This window comes from Myodes glareolus, chromosome 3, assembly GCF_982192425.1.
Source record: "Myodes glareolus chromosome 3, mMyoGla1.1, whole genome shotgun sequence".
NCBI classification, from domain to species: Eukaryota; Metazoa; Chordata; class Mammalia; order Rodentia; family Cricetidae; genus Myodes; species Myodes glareolus.
In genome coordinates, this window is record NC_142028.1 from 76,056,737 (window position 1) to 76,076,476 (window position 19,740).

Consider the following 19,740-nt stretch of genomic DNA (forward strand, 5'->3'; position numbering starts at 1 on the left):
AAATCCTCCAAATGATGCTCCCGTATTAGTCTTAGTCCTCTACAACTATCAACCCTGTCCCCCACCCTGCTCTTCAAAATTAACCCAGCACCTGCACAATTTTCTATAAAAGAGAACTCCTTTAATCATAATTCTAACTGAAAATGCAGATGGACTCTCTCCAAGGTTTCTGAAGGTGGGCAGCAAAGGACCAAACAGTAGAAAACCTTACCCCCTAACACTGTGGGCACTTAAAACAGATGGAAGGAAAACAGTAGGCAGGACTACTTAGAGTAGTGAGAAAGACTACCCAGAAGGCCAAGGGAAGGATGGAGGCAGCAGCCAGGACTTACTGAGAGCTGAAGCAGCCTTCCCTCCCAAGCCACACAGACAGCTGAGGTTACTTCATCCTCCCCACAAGCTGTGGCCTACACCTCATTTTCCTCACTTACATTTGCTTTGGTCTCCTCTGAACACTGAGGTGGTGAGAGAACGTGCCCTGAGGTTAAAGATGTACAATTAAAGAGCCACCAAAGCTTTCAGGCTGCTCTCTGGGCCCCCGGGTCACAACAACCATCACATCATGCACATCCACACCAAAATGAGCAAAGCAAGCTCCTGCCAGTGAGGACAAAGGAGCCACTGTTCCTGCAAACAGATAAAAATCTACTTCTGTATCAGAAGACAATCCCTAAGACAGAAAGGAACCACACTGCTGAAATTCAGAGTCTCTAAAATACTTGAAATCATCTAAATGAACATTTAAGAAAAAAGGTGTTTCTCAGTGAAAAGTTTCAAACTGAACAAACACTTATCACTTGAATCTGAATGGAAATATGTAAAACAAATACAATGAGCACAGAGTCAGAACACCAAGGCTATTACTAGCAAACCAACCACTCCAGGTTCACTTAGCTGAACAAAGTACAAAGTAAACAGCAAAAATGATGACAAATGGAACAGACCAGATGTTTTACTGTATTTATAACCAATACTGTTATGCACCCAGGTCCAACAGAACACACACCTGTTAGTTTTTCAAGGAGACATTCCTTTAAGATACTCTCAGTAAGCTGACTCAAAGACTTTTGAAAATAAGAGACAGATGAGAGAACATAAGAGACAGATGAGCTCCACAGCAAGCCTACAACAACAGGGCTCTCCTGGGCCAAAGCCTGTATCAGATACCTGAAAGGTATGGCATGCTCTAAATTTTAAAGTCTAAAAGATCTAGATGTCAGCTGGGCAGGTACCGAAAGCACAAGAGACAATCAGTAGACTGGAGAGGAGCTAGGGCGGTTCTAGCCCAGGCCCAGCAACACACAGGGTTTCTCCATAAAAGCTTGTCATAGAGCAACTATCTGTCACTCTGAAAGACGGCACATTATATTCTAATGCTTTCCCTGCTTCTTCTGGAAGGTCCTTCCTACCACAATCTCAAGCTTTCTTCCTTCCATTTAAATCTGTGCATTTTAGCTTTTATTAAAATACAGAACAAAATATTATTGAACTTAGTAAGAACAAGAAATCGGTGGTCAAAACTATCTTCCATTCATCCTCTTTCTTATTAGGCTTGCTTTTTGCCTGTAGGCATTTTTGTTCCTCCACTATGAGTTTTTCCAGCTCCTCACATCCCTTGCTGACTGGAATACCTAGAAAGCAGGGGCTCTGACCCACAGCAATCTCACTAGAAGGTACTATCCTATCTGGGATTGAAATTTTCTCTCATTCATCTTCCAAGTTTCCTCTGAATTCTATCAGGATCTTGGTACCTAGAAACCTTTTAGATCTTCCTTCTGCCCAAGAGGTGGAGCTTTAAGTTGCAATTAATAGTAGGTCTTGGGCTCTCCCTCTTTTTCTTGCGGGTGTCCGGAGGATACAGATGTGTGACCCTGACACGCCTTCCCCCTACGCCCGCACCTGTGCCCACAGACTCGCAAAGTCCTAATGACATTGAGCTGGGTCTCATTTGTCACCTCCTCTAGATCCACTCAAATCTATCACTTGTCACAGCAAGGGTTAGATTGATCTGACAGGATTTGCTCTTCTTCACAACCCATGTAAGTTAATACTGAGAATTCCACATTCTTCTAGCTGTTTGCTGATTGATTATCTGGCGATCAGGTCAAGTATCTTCTCTGGAATCACAGTAAACCAACAGGTCTATAATTTCCAAGATCATTCGTATCCTCTCTTAAAGATAAGCAAGACAACAATGCCGCCTCTCTCCAAGATTTCTAAAGCAACAACTAATGCTTAGCTAATAATGCATCTTAAATGTCCTGGAATCACACCATTAGGGTTCATTGATTCTGGAGATAGTCTTTACTCAGGTGCAGATCCTGGAAAACAGCACCAAGCTCTAAATCAGTGTGGGTCATGAAAACCTTCATGCCAGACCAGTGGTGGTGGTGCATACCTTTAATCCCAGCACTCAGGAGGCAGAGGCAAGCAAATCTCTGTTTGAGGCCAGCCTGGTCTATAAACTGAGTCCCAGAACTGCCAGAGCTACACAGAGAAACCCTGTCTTGGGAAAAAGAAGGAGGATGGGGAGTTGGTACCTTTGAGTCTAAGTCTGGGAAGTAAGTAGGTAATATAGGTGATTTAAAACCCAACTATAATATCTTCAACATGATGATAGACAGACAGATGAACTTGCCCTTGACAGAGAGGTAAAAGATGACACCAACCAAGCAAACTGAGACATAGATCAGATTCTACCTGCAAAAAACACTGGCAAGACTTTCTGTAGGATAAGTGAACAGAGCTATGTAACTATCTAGGTCATAATCCAGTGGAAAGCTAAGAAACACATACACATAAGCATGTTCCAGGAAGCAGCAAATGCAGAGATGATGGAGATTCGGGAGAGATAAAGATGAATCTCACGCAACAGAGGTGTGCTGGATTTAGAGTCATGCTCACTAAGGCATACCCAGGGGCTGAAAATTTGTAAGAAAAGAGAATATGGAACATTAAAATGTGGATCCTGGATTCTCAACTCAGAAGCCAACCACCCACCCGCAGCCCCACTGGCAGGAGCAGGAGGTAGAATGGAAGTGTAGTTTGGGCAGCTCCCAAGCAACATTCCCTTTCACCTCAAGTTTCTTCCCTTAGGGCATGGTCTTTGTCTAGGCTGGTCTGATTCCAATGCTCCAGAGGCAAGCCATGAACAGGAAAGAGGAAAAGAGGAAAGGAAAGGGGTGTAGTGTCTTCGACGGGTAAAACCATCTGACATTCTACAGACATACCCCTCTAGAAAAAGCTGACCACAGAAATGCAGCCAGTTTATCTTTCTGTGATTTCCAGTGGTCATGCCTCCCAAGTCTCAATGGTCTCCTAATGAAAGCTACTCTCACCAAATCAACAGATCTGTGTATCTCAAAATTAGACATTGTAACAATGTAAGCACTGCAGGAGGAGCTGCCATCCTAGAGCTACCCACACCTGACCTTAGTCACACACTGTCTTTTCTACTACATTCCACTGGAGACAGGGTTACCTAGGAGTCAGTGCAGACATGTTAACACCAGGAGGGAAGGTCACCTGAGGAGCTGACTACCACAACACTCCTTCACAAACCACACGGCAATGGCAGGAGACTGGCCGGAGACGGGACCACAGAATCCTAGGAGAGGAGAAAGGCTGGGAAAGAAGTATTTTGATTCCCAAAAGCTGAGGGGAGAAACAACGTATTGGGGCTGGAGAGATGGCTCAGTGGTTAAGAGTATTGCCTGCTCTTCCAAAGGTCCTGAGTTCAATTTCCGGCAACCACATGGTGGCTCACAACCATCTGTAATGATGTCTGTCAGACATACACACAGACAGAATATTGTGTACATAATAAATAAATAAAAAGAATATTTAAAAAAAAACAAAAAAAAAACAAACAAAAAAAAAACCAATGTATCCACCTCTCTACAGAGACTTGGCAGTTCTGTCTTGCCCAACCACACTTTTAACCAATCTTCTTGGAAGGCAAATACTTCAAAGAGTAAATAAAAGTCAGAAGATAGAAGAAAACTCTGGGTCCCAGGAAGCAAGACACTCCTCCCTCCCTTTTACCCACCCAACCTTTTCTGAAGCAATGATACAGCAGTTACCTGAGGATGAATCTGTGGCTTGTCGCAGGTGGCCTCAAAGTCCAGCACTAAAAAGTAGTGATACCTCTGGGGAGGAAAGGGCACCATTGCCGCCATTGACGCGCCAAAGCCGTGGGCCGCCAGCTTTCTGGTAGATATGGAACAGAACTCCGGAACGCCACAGGGAGAAAATAAGTGGGAGCCCAGCACTTTTCTTGCTCTTGAAAGTAAATATGAAGAAAATCGAGCTGCTCCAGTCTGTAAAGGTGCTAGCATTGAGCATCCAGAGGCATCTAAAACTTAGGGGAGGAAAGTTAAAAGAAAAAGAAAACAAAAACAAAACAAAAACAGAGAGCCTGGGTTACTCCCCTCCCACTGTGGCCTGGTTCCATCCAGTCATCAGGAATATCCATGCAACCTGAGTCACGCCCCATGGTTTCCAGGCCCATTTTCTGAATCATGGTTTGTTACTAAAGTTTAAAAGTCAGCATCTGCAATGTTATTAGTACAATTCTGTCTCCCAGATCTTTCTCAAAGCAACATACAAAACTGGCTTCATTTGTAAAATGGAGCACTAGTTCAAAAGAGAGCAGGGACAGGACTTCTGCAGTCACTTCTCAGGAGGCAATAGTTAGCGTTAAAGCAAAGGATTCCAGAGCAATGTGAGGTGAGCAACAGCACAATGAATCCTAGAAGCAGACTCACTTCCTGTATGCTCTCTTCAGCTCTTTACACATCATTTGCCCCTGGAGCACCCACCTGTGACTTGGCATCTCCACATACCTCTGCCGTCTATCAGCAAGGAAGTACAAGAGCCAACAAAGTCAATCCAGGGACTTCTGCTCATCACATTCTGATGATCCCAATCTCCACACTGCTAAATAGTACCCTGGGGGAACTGGGGAGCAGCTGGCAACAGCCTCAGGCCTCCTCATTTGCTGCCTTGGGCCTCCCTCTCTCCTAGAGGCCCAGAATGACTGTGAGGCCTTTTAAATAGGAAAGGGGAAGAGAAAACCCAGATGTGGCAGTAATGGGAGCATTTCTAAAAGTCTAGTAAAATTTTCTAAGGGAACATGTGCAAAAAAAAAAAAGAATCATTTTTTCTTTACATTTTCCCTTTAAATTCACGCAATATCTGCTCTCCTCTAAGGGTTAGCTAAATATAAAAATCAAAGCCTAAGTTTTACTCACAAATAACCTGATCTAAGAGAAGGAAACAACGCAGAAATATAGGAACGTGTCCTCCCCCACATTAGACCCAATACACAAATGTTCCTCAAACAAGAAATTTTACCATTTAATACACAAAGTAACATAAGTTTATGCTCCCTGATGTCAAATTCCAACAGAACCAAAGGCTTGCCTCTAACACTGTCTCCCCATGCAGGGTAGGACAGCACCCTGTGAAGGGTGGTACACACTTGGACCCAATGAGGTCACTGCCACCTGAACAAAAAAGTACAATGCAAATATGTCTTCTCTTCCCAGCTCTCTCCTGACTCCCTGAAAGCTACAACTCCTTGCCTGTGTTTTTATTAGGAAACACAGTAGTGTGGGCCCTCAGTCTCTGTATCTAAACATGATATATCATGAGGATTGCATGAAGACTAAAAAAGATTCTTCATGGATCCTAACACAAGCACGGTACTTGTTTTTATCATTGCTTTATAGCTTCCCCCAGAACTCCTAGTCCAGGGAAGACAAAGGCAAGCTTGAGCTTCACTATGTAATTTCTTCTAAAGGCAAAAGGACCAAAGTCCCTTTGAGAGTCAGGATCCAAAATAAACCTTCACGCACTCACTCCTCTATAGCATCGGGAAACAAGTGACAGGATGATAATGGTTCCATTCCCCATTCTAGTTTAGATGCAAAGTCCTTCTGGAACTTAGATCTCTTCTAACCAACTGAGTCAGGTAGCAAGACTTTTGAAACTCTTCATGTGTTATAGTATACATAGTACATAAATCAACTAGATTCTGCCTGCCAATACCACAGGCAATAGTCTTGACTAGCAAAGTTTTTCCTGTTCAGCACTTACTAGCCATGGCATCATGGGCACACTCTGTTCTTCAAATCCCTGCCTGTAAAACGACAGTAACAACAATAATAATAGTATCTACTTCTAAAGTGAGAATGGAATAAGAACAGAAGTAAAACATCAAGAGCAGTGTCTAGCATATACTGGATCAGAAAGTATTAGCTTACCATCATTACTACAACTATGAAGGTGGTTCTTCCCTCGGTTAATAATGCTTACAAAGTTACCTCCAACATCCCTATAATTCTCTAGACCTCCTAAAGGGCACAGTATACATACCCTATCCCCTCCCTTGGATAACACACTGATAGCTAGAGACCTCCTTTCTTACAAGCTTTGTTTTCTCATTTGATTTCATCCACTTGAATGAAGTCTTAAGAATAGACTGGAAAGATGGCTGCTCTTTCAGAGCACCTGAGTTTGATTCCCAGCATCCACATGGTGGCTCACAAGCTGTAGCTCCAGCCCCAGGGTATTGGATACCCTCTTCTGGCCTTTGCAGACACTACATACACACGGTACCCAGACATACATGCAGGCAAGCAAAACAGCCATATATGTAAAAATAATGAAGTAGATATTAGGAGGTCAGGCCTCCACATGTCAACACTAACTGGATTCCAAACTGCCTTCCTAACAACCAAAATCAGATCAAGTCAAAGAACAGAAGGTAATGTTTCCTCTTCCCTTTGTAAAAAATTCAATTCTAAGACCATTAAATGCAATAAAGAAATACCTGTATCAGTTGGAGTTGGGAGAACAGAGGGGTCGAAACTGGCTTACACAGCCCTCTTGCAGAGGTGGCAAGGTTGACTGTACCATGTCAAAGCCAAGGGCAGGCACAGAGGACACTCATGACAAAAGGAATTTACTGAGATTTACACACAAAATAAGTTATTCCTGAGGGAGGGGTAAAGGGCCAGTAATAACACAATAGTTACATACAAAAAGGATAAGCAAAGTGCATCTATTAAGGATAATGGAAATCAGGTTTCTCACTACTAAAACAAACAAAAAACCCAAAAAACCTGTAGTGTTGTTTGGAATTTGAATTCATGATTTCTGGTATAGATGTGGTAAATATGGATATATAAATGTAGATATAAATAAAAGTATGATAACAGCCAGGTGGTGGCAGTGCACGCCTTTAATCCCATCACTTGGGAAGCAGAGGCAGGCAGATCTCTGTGAGTTGGAGGCCAGACTGCTGTAGAGAGGGAGTTCCAGGACGGCTAGAACTACAGAGAAAAACTGTCTCAAAACAAAACAAAAGTACAATTATACACACACAAATAGATATAAATTCACACTCTAGGTATTGACTAAGGATGAGTTAACAACAATGAGCACACTGAGCACACAAACACCTTCCAAACACAACTGTCCACTAAAAGAACCAGAGCTCCTTGGAGAAATGGCAAGAAACTTACAAGATGAGCCTAAGATATCCTATAAGAAAGGAAGCGAATGCTCAAAGAATAACAGAAACATATCAAAGGGACTCAAAAGCCACCTTGAGGGGACTCCTCTGTTGGTCAAAAAAGAATGATGGAGATGGATTATAATGTAATGAATAAGCAAGAAAACCGTGAGTTCATAAATATTTAATAAATCCAACTAAAGTCTATGGAGGCATATAATCACAATTTCAATGTATTTATCCATAGACCCCTTATTAATTACAATAAGAAGGAATTTTATAATAGAAAAGATGAGCAGACATCATCTTATACAACTGGTCAAAATAAGCATCATTGCTAGTTGTGGCAGCACACAACTTTAATCCCAGCACTCGGGAGGCTGAGACAGGAATACAAGCCCAGCTTTGTACACAGTGAGATACAGGTCAGTCAGGGTTACATCATAAAACCCTGCCCCTCCCAAACAAAAGGCATCAATGATGGGATAAATCAAAATCACATGTCACTTGACAAGATGGAATGAGAACAAAGATCATTTCTGATATCCTGCTGAAGAAGCATAATATGAGCCCAACTGTAAGAAAGTATCGGACAAACCCTAACAGAGGAACAATACACCCAATAACCAGTCCATAATCTTCAAAAGTATCAAAGTTATGCGTATCAAGGAAAATATACCAAGGAAAGTCTAAAGGAGACTACAGACTTGATAACTTGATGCAAACCTGTTGTGGGACAATGATCTGTATCCTGTCAATTATATTTTAAATAAACATTGATTGGCCAGTAGCCAGACAGAAAGTATAAGCGGGACAACTAGACAGAAAGTAGAGGCAGGGCAATGAGAACAGGAGAATTCTGGGAAGAAGGAGGTCCTAGTCTGCAGTCCTGTCCCACAGAAGAAGCAAGATGTGACTGCCCTGCCAAATAAGGTACCGAGTCATGTGGCTAACATAGACAAAAATAATGGGCTAATATAAGTTGTAAGAGTTAATAAGAAGCCTGAGCTAATGGGTCAATCAGTTTATAGTTAATGTAGACCTCTGTGTGATTCTTTTGGGACTAAACGACTGCAGGAACAGAAAACCCCAGTCAACACAAACCCGTGATCAATCACACCCTTTTGCTTTATGAAGAACATTCCTGGGACAACCAACAAAACTTGAATGGGATTCGTGGACTAGACAGAGGTTAACATATTGATGTTAATTATCTAATTTTGATAGTTGTAGTTAGGTATGAAAAGGGCCTGCTTATAGGAAATACACATTAAGTATCCTTAATAATAGGACATAAGTTCAGGGCCTTAATTCTCAAATGGTTCAGAAAAGAAATCTTTGTATTGCACTTCTGATTTTTATGCAAATTCGGGTTTCAAACTTTTGTTATTTTAAATACTTTCAAAACTCCAGGTGCAGGACAGGTGCCTAAGTTCAGGGGCCCTCAATGCCACTGAGTTCCAACTGGAAAAGCTACCATCAGTGCCCTTTTGAACTGTTACTCTGGCCTTACACAGCCCTCTCAGGAAACGCCTGGTAATTCCTTCAACAGCAAACCACCTGCTCTTGCCTGTGCTAGCAGCTTGAGGTTTCTTTTCCATTGATGTCTTTATACTTTGCTACAAGTGTGCAGAATTTAAGTCTGTAGCTCCCATATCAACTGGGACTTTGGAATCTGGTTGAAGTGAAGAACTCAAACAATCTATGACTCTCTGTATTTCTGCATAACATATTTTTTATTAGAGAACAAGATTTATTCACATTTATTTTCAAACATCCTTTCCTTCTAGCAAATTAAAAGTAGTAAATAGGCCACAGTAAAAGAAAAAAAATGAATGACTTTCATCTCCAAATGAAGGGCTCCGCTCCCCAACAGGGACAGGGAGGGGTAAATATGGACTGCCCTGAGGCCAGTCTGATTTGGAGAAACAGGCCTGTGCCACAGCCCCTGGAGGATGGTCTCTGTGCAGAGTATTTACACAACAGACACCAATGGTTCCTCTGCAGCCATTACTGTCTATCAGGTAAATAACACATGTGCCAAGACACACATTTAATGAGGGAAATAATATGCCTTTATAAAAAGACTCAATCTGTATTTACCTGAGAGACCAAAGAAGCACCAAATCACCAGATTAGTGGAACCACAGAGGAGTCGTTCTGGTGTCTTGGGTAAATAGACATTTTATAGCCTCCATTACTGGAAAGGGAAGGGAGGGAGAGAGGGAGTCATTCTTCAACATCCACATACTGGCTAGGGGAAGCTTCAGATAGGACAAGCTGAGGAGTCCATCAGAAAACATTGTCTCCTGACACTCCACCTCCTCAGCCACACACACTTGAAATCTCTGGGAGCACACAGGTCTATGCCATCCCTGGATCCAACACACACCATTCAAAACCAGTTGTGAAGCAGAAACTATATTCCAAAGAAATTCCACAGTACTAAGTTCACCTCACCCAAAAGCCTGGGCCACCCAGCTTTAGCTTCCCAGTCCTGGGAAAGACATTATGTTAGGATGACTTAGCAATTATACTCAAGTACCCAAGTCATAGAAACAACAAAGATACCTGTCTGGAACCTATTTGGTCCCATGCAGCTAAAAATAGCCCGAGAAACATGTAAATAAACTTCATGACTTCAAAAGTCATACTACTGTGTGTGGTGGTAGAACACGCCTTTAATCCTAGTAAGCAGGAGGCAGGTGGATCTCTGAGTTCGAGGCCAGCCTGGTCTACAAAGTGAGTTCCAGGACAGCCAAGGCTACACAAAGAAACCCTTTCTTGAAAAAAACAAAAAGCAAACCAAAAGTGATACTACTCAATCAAAAGAACCTTTACTGCCAAAGCACTTCTGTAAAATTCAACAAGGAAGAAACCTTAAGAAGCAAACACAAGCCAGCCAGCCAGGGAGAAGCCAGAAAGAGGAAAGGTAATCCAAGACTCACTAGACAAGAAAGAGAAGTAGCCAAGCATGATGGTGCAGACCTTTAATCTCAGCATGCAGAGTTAGAGGAAGGCAGATCTCTGTGAGCTGGAGGTCAGCCAGGGTTACATGGTAAGCCCTTGTCTCAAACAAAGAAAGGAAAGGAGGGAAGGAGGGAAAAAGAGAGAGGAAGAGAAATAACCAAACCCAAGAGTCCAACATCAGGGTTCCAGAGTGCTGCTCGTTCCAATGCAGGAAGCAGGTCTCAAACTCAAGCTTCTCTGCACTCTCACATAAAAAAAGAGCCCAAGCATTCTGGTTAGTTTGCTAAGGGCTACACTTAACAAGTGTCAGACTCCTAGCAATTGCACCACTTTCTGATAGCTCCAGGATGGGAAGGAAGCAGCAGGAACTCGAATGGGGTCCTCATCTCAATGGAACACTCTCCTCTCCACACCCCATCTCTGCCTGGCCCATAGCCACAGTCACTGCTGCTTCCAGACAGGGCTAGCAGAGCTCTCTGACATTAGGAGCAGCTGCTAACCCCAAATCACCAGCAGTACTGATGTCATCAAAAGCTGTCAGGAACACAAGTTCTGATGACATCAATCAGCCATCTAAGCAGTTCAAGACAACACAAGAGGTAATTCTTTAGGATCTGCCTGTTATTTGCTAACCCACCAGTCATGCCCACTTGCAAACTCCTTCTAGAGGCCAAAGTCACTAAGTTCTATGGATCAAATAACTCTCCATTACAAACCTTCTTTCCTAATATAAAAAAGATAAAGCTAGAGATGAGGGAGTCACAGTATGGCCATCCTCTAACTATGCCTCACCCCTGCAGAGGGCATCCACACAACAGTAGTATCCAAAGCAGTTCACATCCCCCCAGTTTCCTTCATTCCTGATGGTAAGCTAATGCTGAAGGAGTATGGACAGCATAGTTACTAAAATACTGGTATTAGACAAACCCACCTCCGACTCCTAACTCTACTACCCACTCTACCTTTGGGTTCATATCACCACACAATGTATATGAAGTGTTCTGCACACTAGTATAGGCTCAGTAAAAGGGAGTTATTGTCAACACATGAGAACAAAGAAAGAAAAATGAAACCTATTATAAGTCAGGCACTGTGCTAGTAAGTTGCATATTTTGCCTCATTTAATCCTCTAACAATCATGTAAAATAGCAACTGCATTCCTATCTTATACACGAGGAAACTGGGGCTCTATTTTCCTTTTCCACATTCAGGGGCTCATGTCCCTACCTGATTTCACAGCACTAATAATTCATATCACCTTCAATTAGTCCTCTGAGGTAAGGTGGGATTTTTAAGAAAAATATAACTTAGCCTTGAACAATAAAGAAATCTAAACTATCCAGATTTTGTATGTGTACATCGAGAGAGAGGTGTTTAATTTTTTAGAAATACACTTCAGCTAGGCATACGTCTTTAATCCCAGCACTCAGGAGGCAGAGGCATGTGAATCTTTAAAGGCCAGCCTCGTCTAAGATTAAGTTCCAGGACAGCCAGAGCTACATGGAGAAACCCTGTCTCAAAAAAAAAAAAAATACACTTCAACTTGAGCACAAAGCAGCAACAGTTAGGGGCACCTTGAATTAAAATAACTGCAGTGCAGTACAAGGGCCTCCAAGCCTCTTCTCATACACAAGCCCAGAGGTGTGACTCTCCCCACCTTACAGAGTGAGAAACTCTAAGGAGGTAGAGGCACAGTCAGAAGTCCCCAAATGTGGCATATCCTTCTACAAATCTGGGCCTTGGCAAATGCTGCTCCCTCTGCTTTGGAAAGCACTGATATTTTTCACCAGCATATTAACACTTTCTTTGAAACCCAGCTAAACCCCACCTTTTTGTATATTTCTTTGACACCCCATGATAAAGTCAATGGTTTCCATGTGACCCAGTAGCACAGTTTATTCTAACATCATGACTTATCATCTCAATATATGGTGACACACTAAGTACCTGTCTCTTCTGCTATTAACAATTTTCAAAGACTCCGTGAAGAAGGACAGAGGGTAGCAACAGAGCTCTGCATACATGTGCATGTAAAAAGAGGCATCCATGTGTACATAAAAAGCATATCTTATAACTCTTTATTTTCTTGTTAGGCACTTTCATGCATTTCAGATTTTCACACAGCTTCAAAGAGGAGCACTGCGTTTTAATCTAAATGGTACACGAGTTCTAGAAATCTGGAAACAGAGTTGGTTTCTTAAAAGCAACAACTATATTTTACTCATTTCTTTTACTCCCAGCACATAATCGGGCACAATTAAGAAAGTGAAGACTCACTAAATGAATCATATCCCCAAAGTCATGGTGCCAACTACTCCAGAAGTAGAACATGCTAGACAGAGCACAGCCAAACAAAGCTAGCTAGCTTCCTTCCACCCCTTCTTTTCCTTTCTGACATTCTCACAGCTCAAACATTCTTACTCAGAGAGAGAAAGGGAGGGAGGGAGGGAGGGACGGGGAGGGGGAGGGAGAGAAAGAGAGAGAGAGAGAGAGAGAGAGAGAGAGAGAGAGAGAGAGAGAGAGAATATTGCCTTGGTGCCGGAATACTATTAAAAGGATTAATTTAGGGTCCGGTGTTTGGACTGTCACATCCAATCACTACACACAGATCTACAGCTTCCCAAATCAGACTCATGCAAAGAGGAATCAATCGCAAGGACACAGAGGGTCTGAACAGGCATACTAATGGCCTTCTAAGGTGCCAGCGGCCAGCTTTGACACTCCCATAAATTATCTGCCTTTTGATTTTACCTGTAGCTGTGGGGCACAAGGCACAATTTTGAACATATCAAAGCAATCCCTTCTAACCCAAGGCTCCCCAAGGAATGGACCCCAAAGGAGGAAGAAGCTAAAACAACAACCCAAAGGGAATCTGCTTCTCAACAGCTCTGGCCCTCAAAATCATCAATTAAAACCCAACAGAACCAAATAAATAAAGCAGGATTCAAATAAAGTCTAGCAGAATGGATGAAGCATCAACACACTCTACAATGACTATGCATCTCTCACTCAAGGGAAGAGAAATCACAGCAATCAACTTGCACAATTTCATCTGGAGGCAAGTCTGCACTAGCTTTAACAGTCCCTTACACTGTGATCTTGGGCAACTCAATTTAACCTTCTTTGGTAGCAAGAAAACCAAAACAGACCACATGGCTCATTTCCCTGAGTGGGAGGGAAAAGTAACAAAATCACTGAAGAGGCACTTCACAGAGATGTGGGGTCAGTACTGTGGCAACACTAATAAATGATCCCGAACAGGGAGGAAGGCTAGTAACAAGGGTGAGTCTTGGGAAGCTGCTTAATCCTAAAGTTCCACAATTTACTCATGGCGTGTAGTCTAGGGAACTCCTACGATGTGCGAATTTTCCACAGTGAAAATTCATGCCTTGCTTTAGTTACAGCTGCCAGCTGTAGATCGGCTGAGCTTTTACCATGTGGACACAAGGAAACTGTGCGAGCACAAAGCTTAAGAAGCCAAAATTCCTATCAGCCAACTACTTCCTTCTTTTGGGCAGAATATTAGTAGTAGCTCCCGCCTTCAATCATGGCACTTGGGAGGCAAAGGCAGACAGATCTCTAGGAGATCGAGGCTAGCCTAGTCCACATACAGAATTCCAGACCAGTCACAGTGAGAGCCTGTTTAAAAATTAAAACAAAGAAAAAAAACAGTATTAATGCACTACTAAGAGTTTCCTCTACATCATTAAAGCCTTTAAACAGTGCTATTAAATCCCACTATCTCCATTTTAGACAGTAAAGTGAAACTCAGAGAGGTAAGTGGCTTGACCAAGGTCCAGATATACCACTATCAAAAATCTGCAGGCTTCCCTCCATCATTGCAAGTATGCTGGCGCTCACAGAAGAACACGGGAAACAGAGTGGCATTCTGACTGTAAACTTTCCACACTCAACAAACAAATTTATTGGCTTCCTGCTTGAGACACACCATCACAGTTGATATGGCAGACATTTCCAAAATCAGGCATGGGTTATCAATCTGCTACAGGCAAGGTAAGAATAGACCAATAGAACCCACAAAATGAGGACAACTGCCTAGAAAGCTTAGGAACGCAGACCAGTTTCTGTGCATATAGCTCAAGTAATGTGAGCTATTCAGCAAGGATCCCTAAAATGAAGATCCCTCCAAGGGCTCCATTCAGGCCATACCTCTTTCAGGAGAAAAAAAGTTTCCAAAACCATTTTAATTCATTGTATGCTGACTCTCTCTTTTCCAATCTGTGAAATAGTAGCTGGCTAGCATTTCCAAGACATTCTCTAATAGACACCTTTTAAGTGTCATTAGATGTCATTAGAAAGACATGAAATTAGTAAAGAGAATAAATACTAACACATACACACACACACGAGCTCAATTATACTTGATGTGGTCCTTAAGGGGAATAAAACTGCTACCCCCGACTCTTGACTGTTCTCTCTGCTTCCAGTTTTATCTGCCCCTTCAATCCATTCTTCATACTGATAGCAAAACAAGTTTTCTACAACATAAAACCTCTAATTATAATCTTCATATTTTCCTTTTTCTTACTGTTTTGCTTTGCAACACAGGCTTGCCTTGAATGAATTAGCGATTCTCCTACCTTAGCCTCCTAAATACAGGCGTATACAACCACCCTGAGCCACTTACAATCTTTCAGTGGCTTCTTACTGTTCTAGAGATCGGCAAACAATGGTCCATGGGCCAAATCCAGCTGCCACCCACTTTTATAAATAAAGTTTTACTAGAACACAGTCATTTCCACTTTCACAGCATCCACAGCTGCTGAAATGCTCACTACAAGCTGTACAGCTGTAAAGGAGTCACAAAGCGTCAATATCTATTCCTGTCCTTTCTAGAAAAGCTTGCTAATGTTTAGTCTTTTTAACTGCCCCAACCTGCCCACCTCCCAACACCATCTCACCAGTTTCTAAGGCCCGAGCCTCTGCTCAGCTTTCCTGCCTCACTCCCCACCTGCCTTTCAATTACACTGACCTTCCTCAAACTCAACAAAGCTCTGACACTTGGTCCCTCATGTGTTTAATTCTAAATAAGGAGGCTGATTCCTCTGAGAAGCCATGCCAGAGTCTACAAGTCCAGGTTAGGGTCACTCCTGTAGACCCAGACAACCTAGGTCCCTTACTTTAGTACTATTGGGTGTATCATAACTGTTGCATTACTATTGGTCTCTCTTATGGATCTGAAAGTTTTTGAATATCATGGGCAGTCTTGTTTACTACTGTAATCCGAGCAACTAGCTAAATGTCTGGGTCCTAGTTATTGAACAAATGACTTCCAATTCCAGGTGGAAGGAGGTGGGAACTCACCAGCCATTTGCTCAAAGGTGACACACAACTCAAACCCAAATATATCACAAGAGTTACATGTGAGGTGGTCTTACGGTTGAATTACAATGAATATGTCTCAGAATATAGGGCTATTCCAGCTCTACTCAATTACCCTAAAGGTGAGGTACTCATGAGGTGTCTATCAAAGAAATCAAGGCTAGGCACAGTAGTCCATGCTTATAATCCCAGCTACCAGGCAGAGTCTAACACAGAAGCATTACCGGTCTGAGGCCAGTATGGGCAATTTAGTTAAGATCAAATGTAAATTTTAAAAAAGGAGAGAGAGAGAGAGAGAGAGAGAGAGAGAGAGAGAGAAGGAGAGAAAGAGAGGAGAGAAGCGGGGAGGGGAGAAAGACTAGGAATTTTGTTCAGTGATAGCATGCTTGCCTAGCATGTTGCAAGATCCTGGTACTGACGTACATTCTCTAGCACTGAGAAAAAAAAAAAAAAGCAAATCATGACAGAACTGGAAAGTCTACAGTCTAGATCATTCATCTCCAACTCTTACTCTAAAGACTGTGGTCTATTTCAGTTGCAGGAAACTTGAGCACATGCTACTTTATCAGAAGCTACAGAAAAATGCAATCTGCACCAAGCCCCATCACATACCCACCACACCCAAACAGTCAGACACCAAATGAGATCATGCAACAGGATTCTCACCTCTCCTTACTTCGAAGATGCCAAGACTGGCAGCTGGAGACACTGAAGGCTCTGTGAGAGCTGGAAAGCCCCAATGCTGTGGACAAACACATATCTCTGCAACAGGTATATTTCAATTCAAGGGTTTAAATTCTCATTAAGGGTCACTCTCAAACTCATAAATTCAAACTTTGGAATATAGCTATCTCTGTGCAAAGACAATGATACTACAGACCTTTCAGATGCTATTGACTGATACATACATATATATATTATACCCATATATATGTATGTGTGTATATATGTATATATAGGTGTGTAGTACACATATATATGAGTGTGTATATATATGAACTATGAATTTCACATGTTCTCTGATATATTGTTCTTTCTAAGGAAGTTTATTTTCTAGAAATAAATATTCATAATATCTGAGCCTCAACTAAGAAAGATGTTCATGAAGCAATGGCTCACTGGATAATTTCAGGATCCTATCAGACAAGGACACAAGACTAGCAGTATTAAGAACTCAGGAACTGTGGCTGAGCCAAGACTGAAGAGAAGGGTTCATTGCTACAAACCTATAGGCAGTAACTGAAACAGAAACACAGATCAGGAAATACTTTCAAAATACTTCCAAGTTGGCCTTAAATTCTAAGAAAGTCAAGCTAGCCAAACCCTAAATCAACACATCAAGGAAGCTAAGCATAGGTGGCACATGAGGAGGGGCCAACCAGGGCTATACATCAAGACCATCTAAAAAATAACAATTTTTTAAAAGTATCAAGGAATATCTATCATATTATCACCTACTTCAGATATTCTTCAGGACAAGAAATCACAGACATGATCTTTTAAGACAGTGAAACCCTGTGCACAAACATCTATGATTGGAACCAATATATTCCTGTCTGCCATTCCACACACTTAAGACTTGATTCTATCCTGATCCCTCTGGGAACAGGCCACTCCCCAACTTATCCCATAACAAAGTAAACTTTCCAAAAATGAAATGGAATCAAAGCACTTTTATTTGGAAATTTCAAGTTTGAGGGAGAGCTCTTAGGCAAGCTCTGTGACCTAGCTAGCTGATTATCTGCATGATCTTGGGGCAGGAATTGTTAATGATCTTTGAATTTGGAGTGCTTAAGTTGCCAAAGTGCTCTGAGCTCCAATGAAGCACCACAGAATCCATAAAGGAACCTTATCAATCACCTCCAGGCAGCTCCCTTCCCCCATCCGGCACCTGCCAACAGTCAACCAAGTGGCTTTCTAACCAAGATCACAGGCACACATTAGTGGAGTCACACTCCAAATCACTGTTTATAAATTGGCTTTTAAATGGTAGGGGATTCAAGTATAATATACTTGAGGTCCAAGAACGAGCCCACTAAAACAAGGTCTACTGTGTATGATAAAGTCAGAATAAAGCTGAATTTGATGAAGCCAGTTTCTGGTACAAACTCCACAGTCAAAAATCATTCAGCCAATCACAACCTACTACAGTCAAATAGAATATAGTCTTTAGTCAATGGGATTCATGTTTTGCTGCCCTTAACACTGGAAACCCGATGAAACGCACTAGCAAATGCATGCATAAAAATGGTCAGAGACAATTGTTGGTCCTAGTCACTGCAAAATCCTCATCCCCAGATGAGGGACCCCATATCCAGCATCTTCCAGGTCAACATCCAACATCCCAAATCATGCTTTGTTTTAAGAAAACACCTGTTGCTGGGCCATTTGCAATAAAAGCATGCAAAAAACTACCGGATTAAGGCCCTTTCTTCATTCTGACCACCATCATTACCCATAGCTTGGGACTTACAAGGAAGTAAAGTGCTAACGTGTGTTCTGGGATGCGGAGAGGGTACTCTATATATCTACTAATTCCTTATTCTATTTCTATTTTCTCTGGTCAAATCTCCCTTCTTCTCCAGTAATCTCAAGTTAGGCCCCTTCATCAACTCATCCCACCTATCTCGCAAAGCCCAGCTCCACCCCCAGCTCCCCCTTCGCCAAGTTAGAACATGCACCCAGGGTGAGCACACGGGCCAGCATTCCAGGCTGCGTGAAGTGTGCGCGCCACGACCCACACCCCACATGCACTAACCAGGGCCCAAGCTAGGGGCCCTCTCAATCTCACCCACCCCAGGGTGTTGCCCCCAGTTCGGGCCCATCCAGGTCCAAGGGAGCGTAAGGGGAGGGGCAGGGGGCCAGGAGACCAGCCCTCCTTCCCAGGGCCGCCCCCGTCCCCCGTCAGCTGCCGGAGAGGCTGTCGCCATGGCAACGCCCCCTCCTCCGGGCCAGCGCGGCAGGCTCTCTCCAGGTGCAGGCCCCGACGTCTCCCTCGGCCTCAGCAGGCGCTTGGGGCAGTTGACGGCAGCGGGCACGGCCCGCGCCGCCTGCGGCGCTGACCAGGCAGAGGCAGAGCCAGCTCCGCCCGGTCCCCACAGCCCGTTCCAGGCCGCCTCAACAGCGGCAGCCAGCACCACGAGTCCACAACACACCGACTCACCTCCGCGCACTCTGACCCCGATCGACGCGGTGGACGGGCGGGCGCAGTAGCCAACCGCTGAGCCCGCTGATGGCGCCTTTGGCCAATGAACTACAATGAGGCGGGGCTTCTTCTCCCCAAACGCTCTCTCTGCCGCCGACGTGCGCGCTAAGGTGTGTCAAGATGGTGACCGTTGGCGCTGAGCCTTGTGGGACTTGTAGTTTGGAGGAGACACGTCTTCAGAAGAGAAGGGGAGGGTCACTTTTGAACAGTGAAAGGGATTTTCTTAAAAATAAATAAATGAGAGTAATAGTAAAATAAACCGAAAACTTCGTCAGGCTTAGAATCACACAGATTCTCTACTTATTTTTCCCTCCTTCACTGTAGGCACACGGTGAGTATGGACTCAGGAGATGTTTTCTTTAGGCAACACCTTCTGTGATTCATTCGTCAACAAGTAATCGTTATCTACTTTCTGATTACGGACCTGGGGGAGATCTGGAAAGAAGGAAGGCGTATTCGGATAAGAAGAAAATGCTTATATTTTTTTGAAGGGCCTCTCAAAAGGAAGAAGCTATAGGCTTGTTCAGGTCCCCCCAGAGGAAATGTCAGGGTTAAAAGGATTCCGGCCACCGCTAGGGAGGTGGGGGGTGGGGTCGAGATGTAGTTTCTCCAGACAGCTGGGGAGAATTTACACCTAGAGCGATGGGTGAGTGTCTCCATTTTAGCTATGCTTCTCTGGGAAGTCATCATACCACGTTATGAA

General features: G+C 43.1%; 1 protein-coding gene across 9 annotated transcripts in view; it reads right to left on the minus strand.

Annotated features, from left to right (window-relative positions):
- Positions 1–19,025, minus strand: part of Eri3 (ERI1 exoribonuclease family member 3) — a 132,203-nt gene extending 113,178 nt beyond the window's left edge. Inside the window, exons 1-3 of one of the 9 annotated variants that reach the window (XM_048450539.3) lie at positions 18,996–19,025; positions 16,499–16,574; positions 4,083–4,360 (exon numbers count right to left, since the gene is read on the minus strand). In XM_048450539.3, the coding sequence (XP_048306496.1) occupies positions 4,083–4,337 (255 nt within the window). In that variant the 5' untranslated portion in view covers positions 4,338–4,360; positions 16,499–16,574; positions 18,996–19,025. The other 8 variants (XM_048450538.3, XM_048450533.3, XM_048450532.3 and 5 more) reach the window with 8 other exon arrangements.
- Positions 19,026–19,740: the final 715 nt, after the last annotated feature.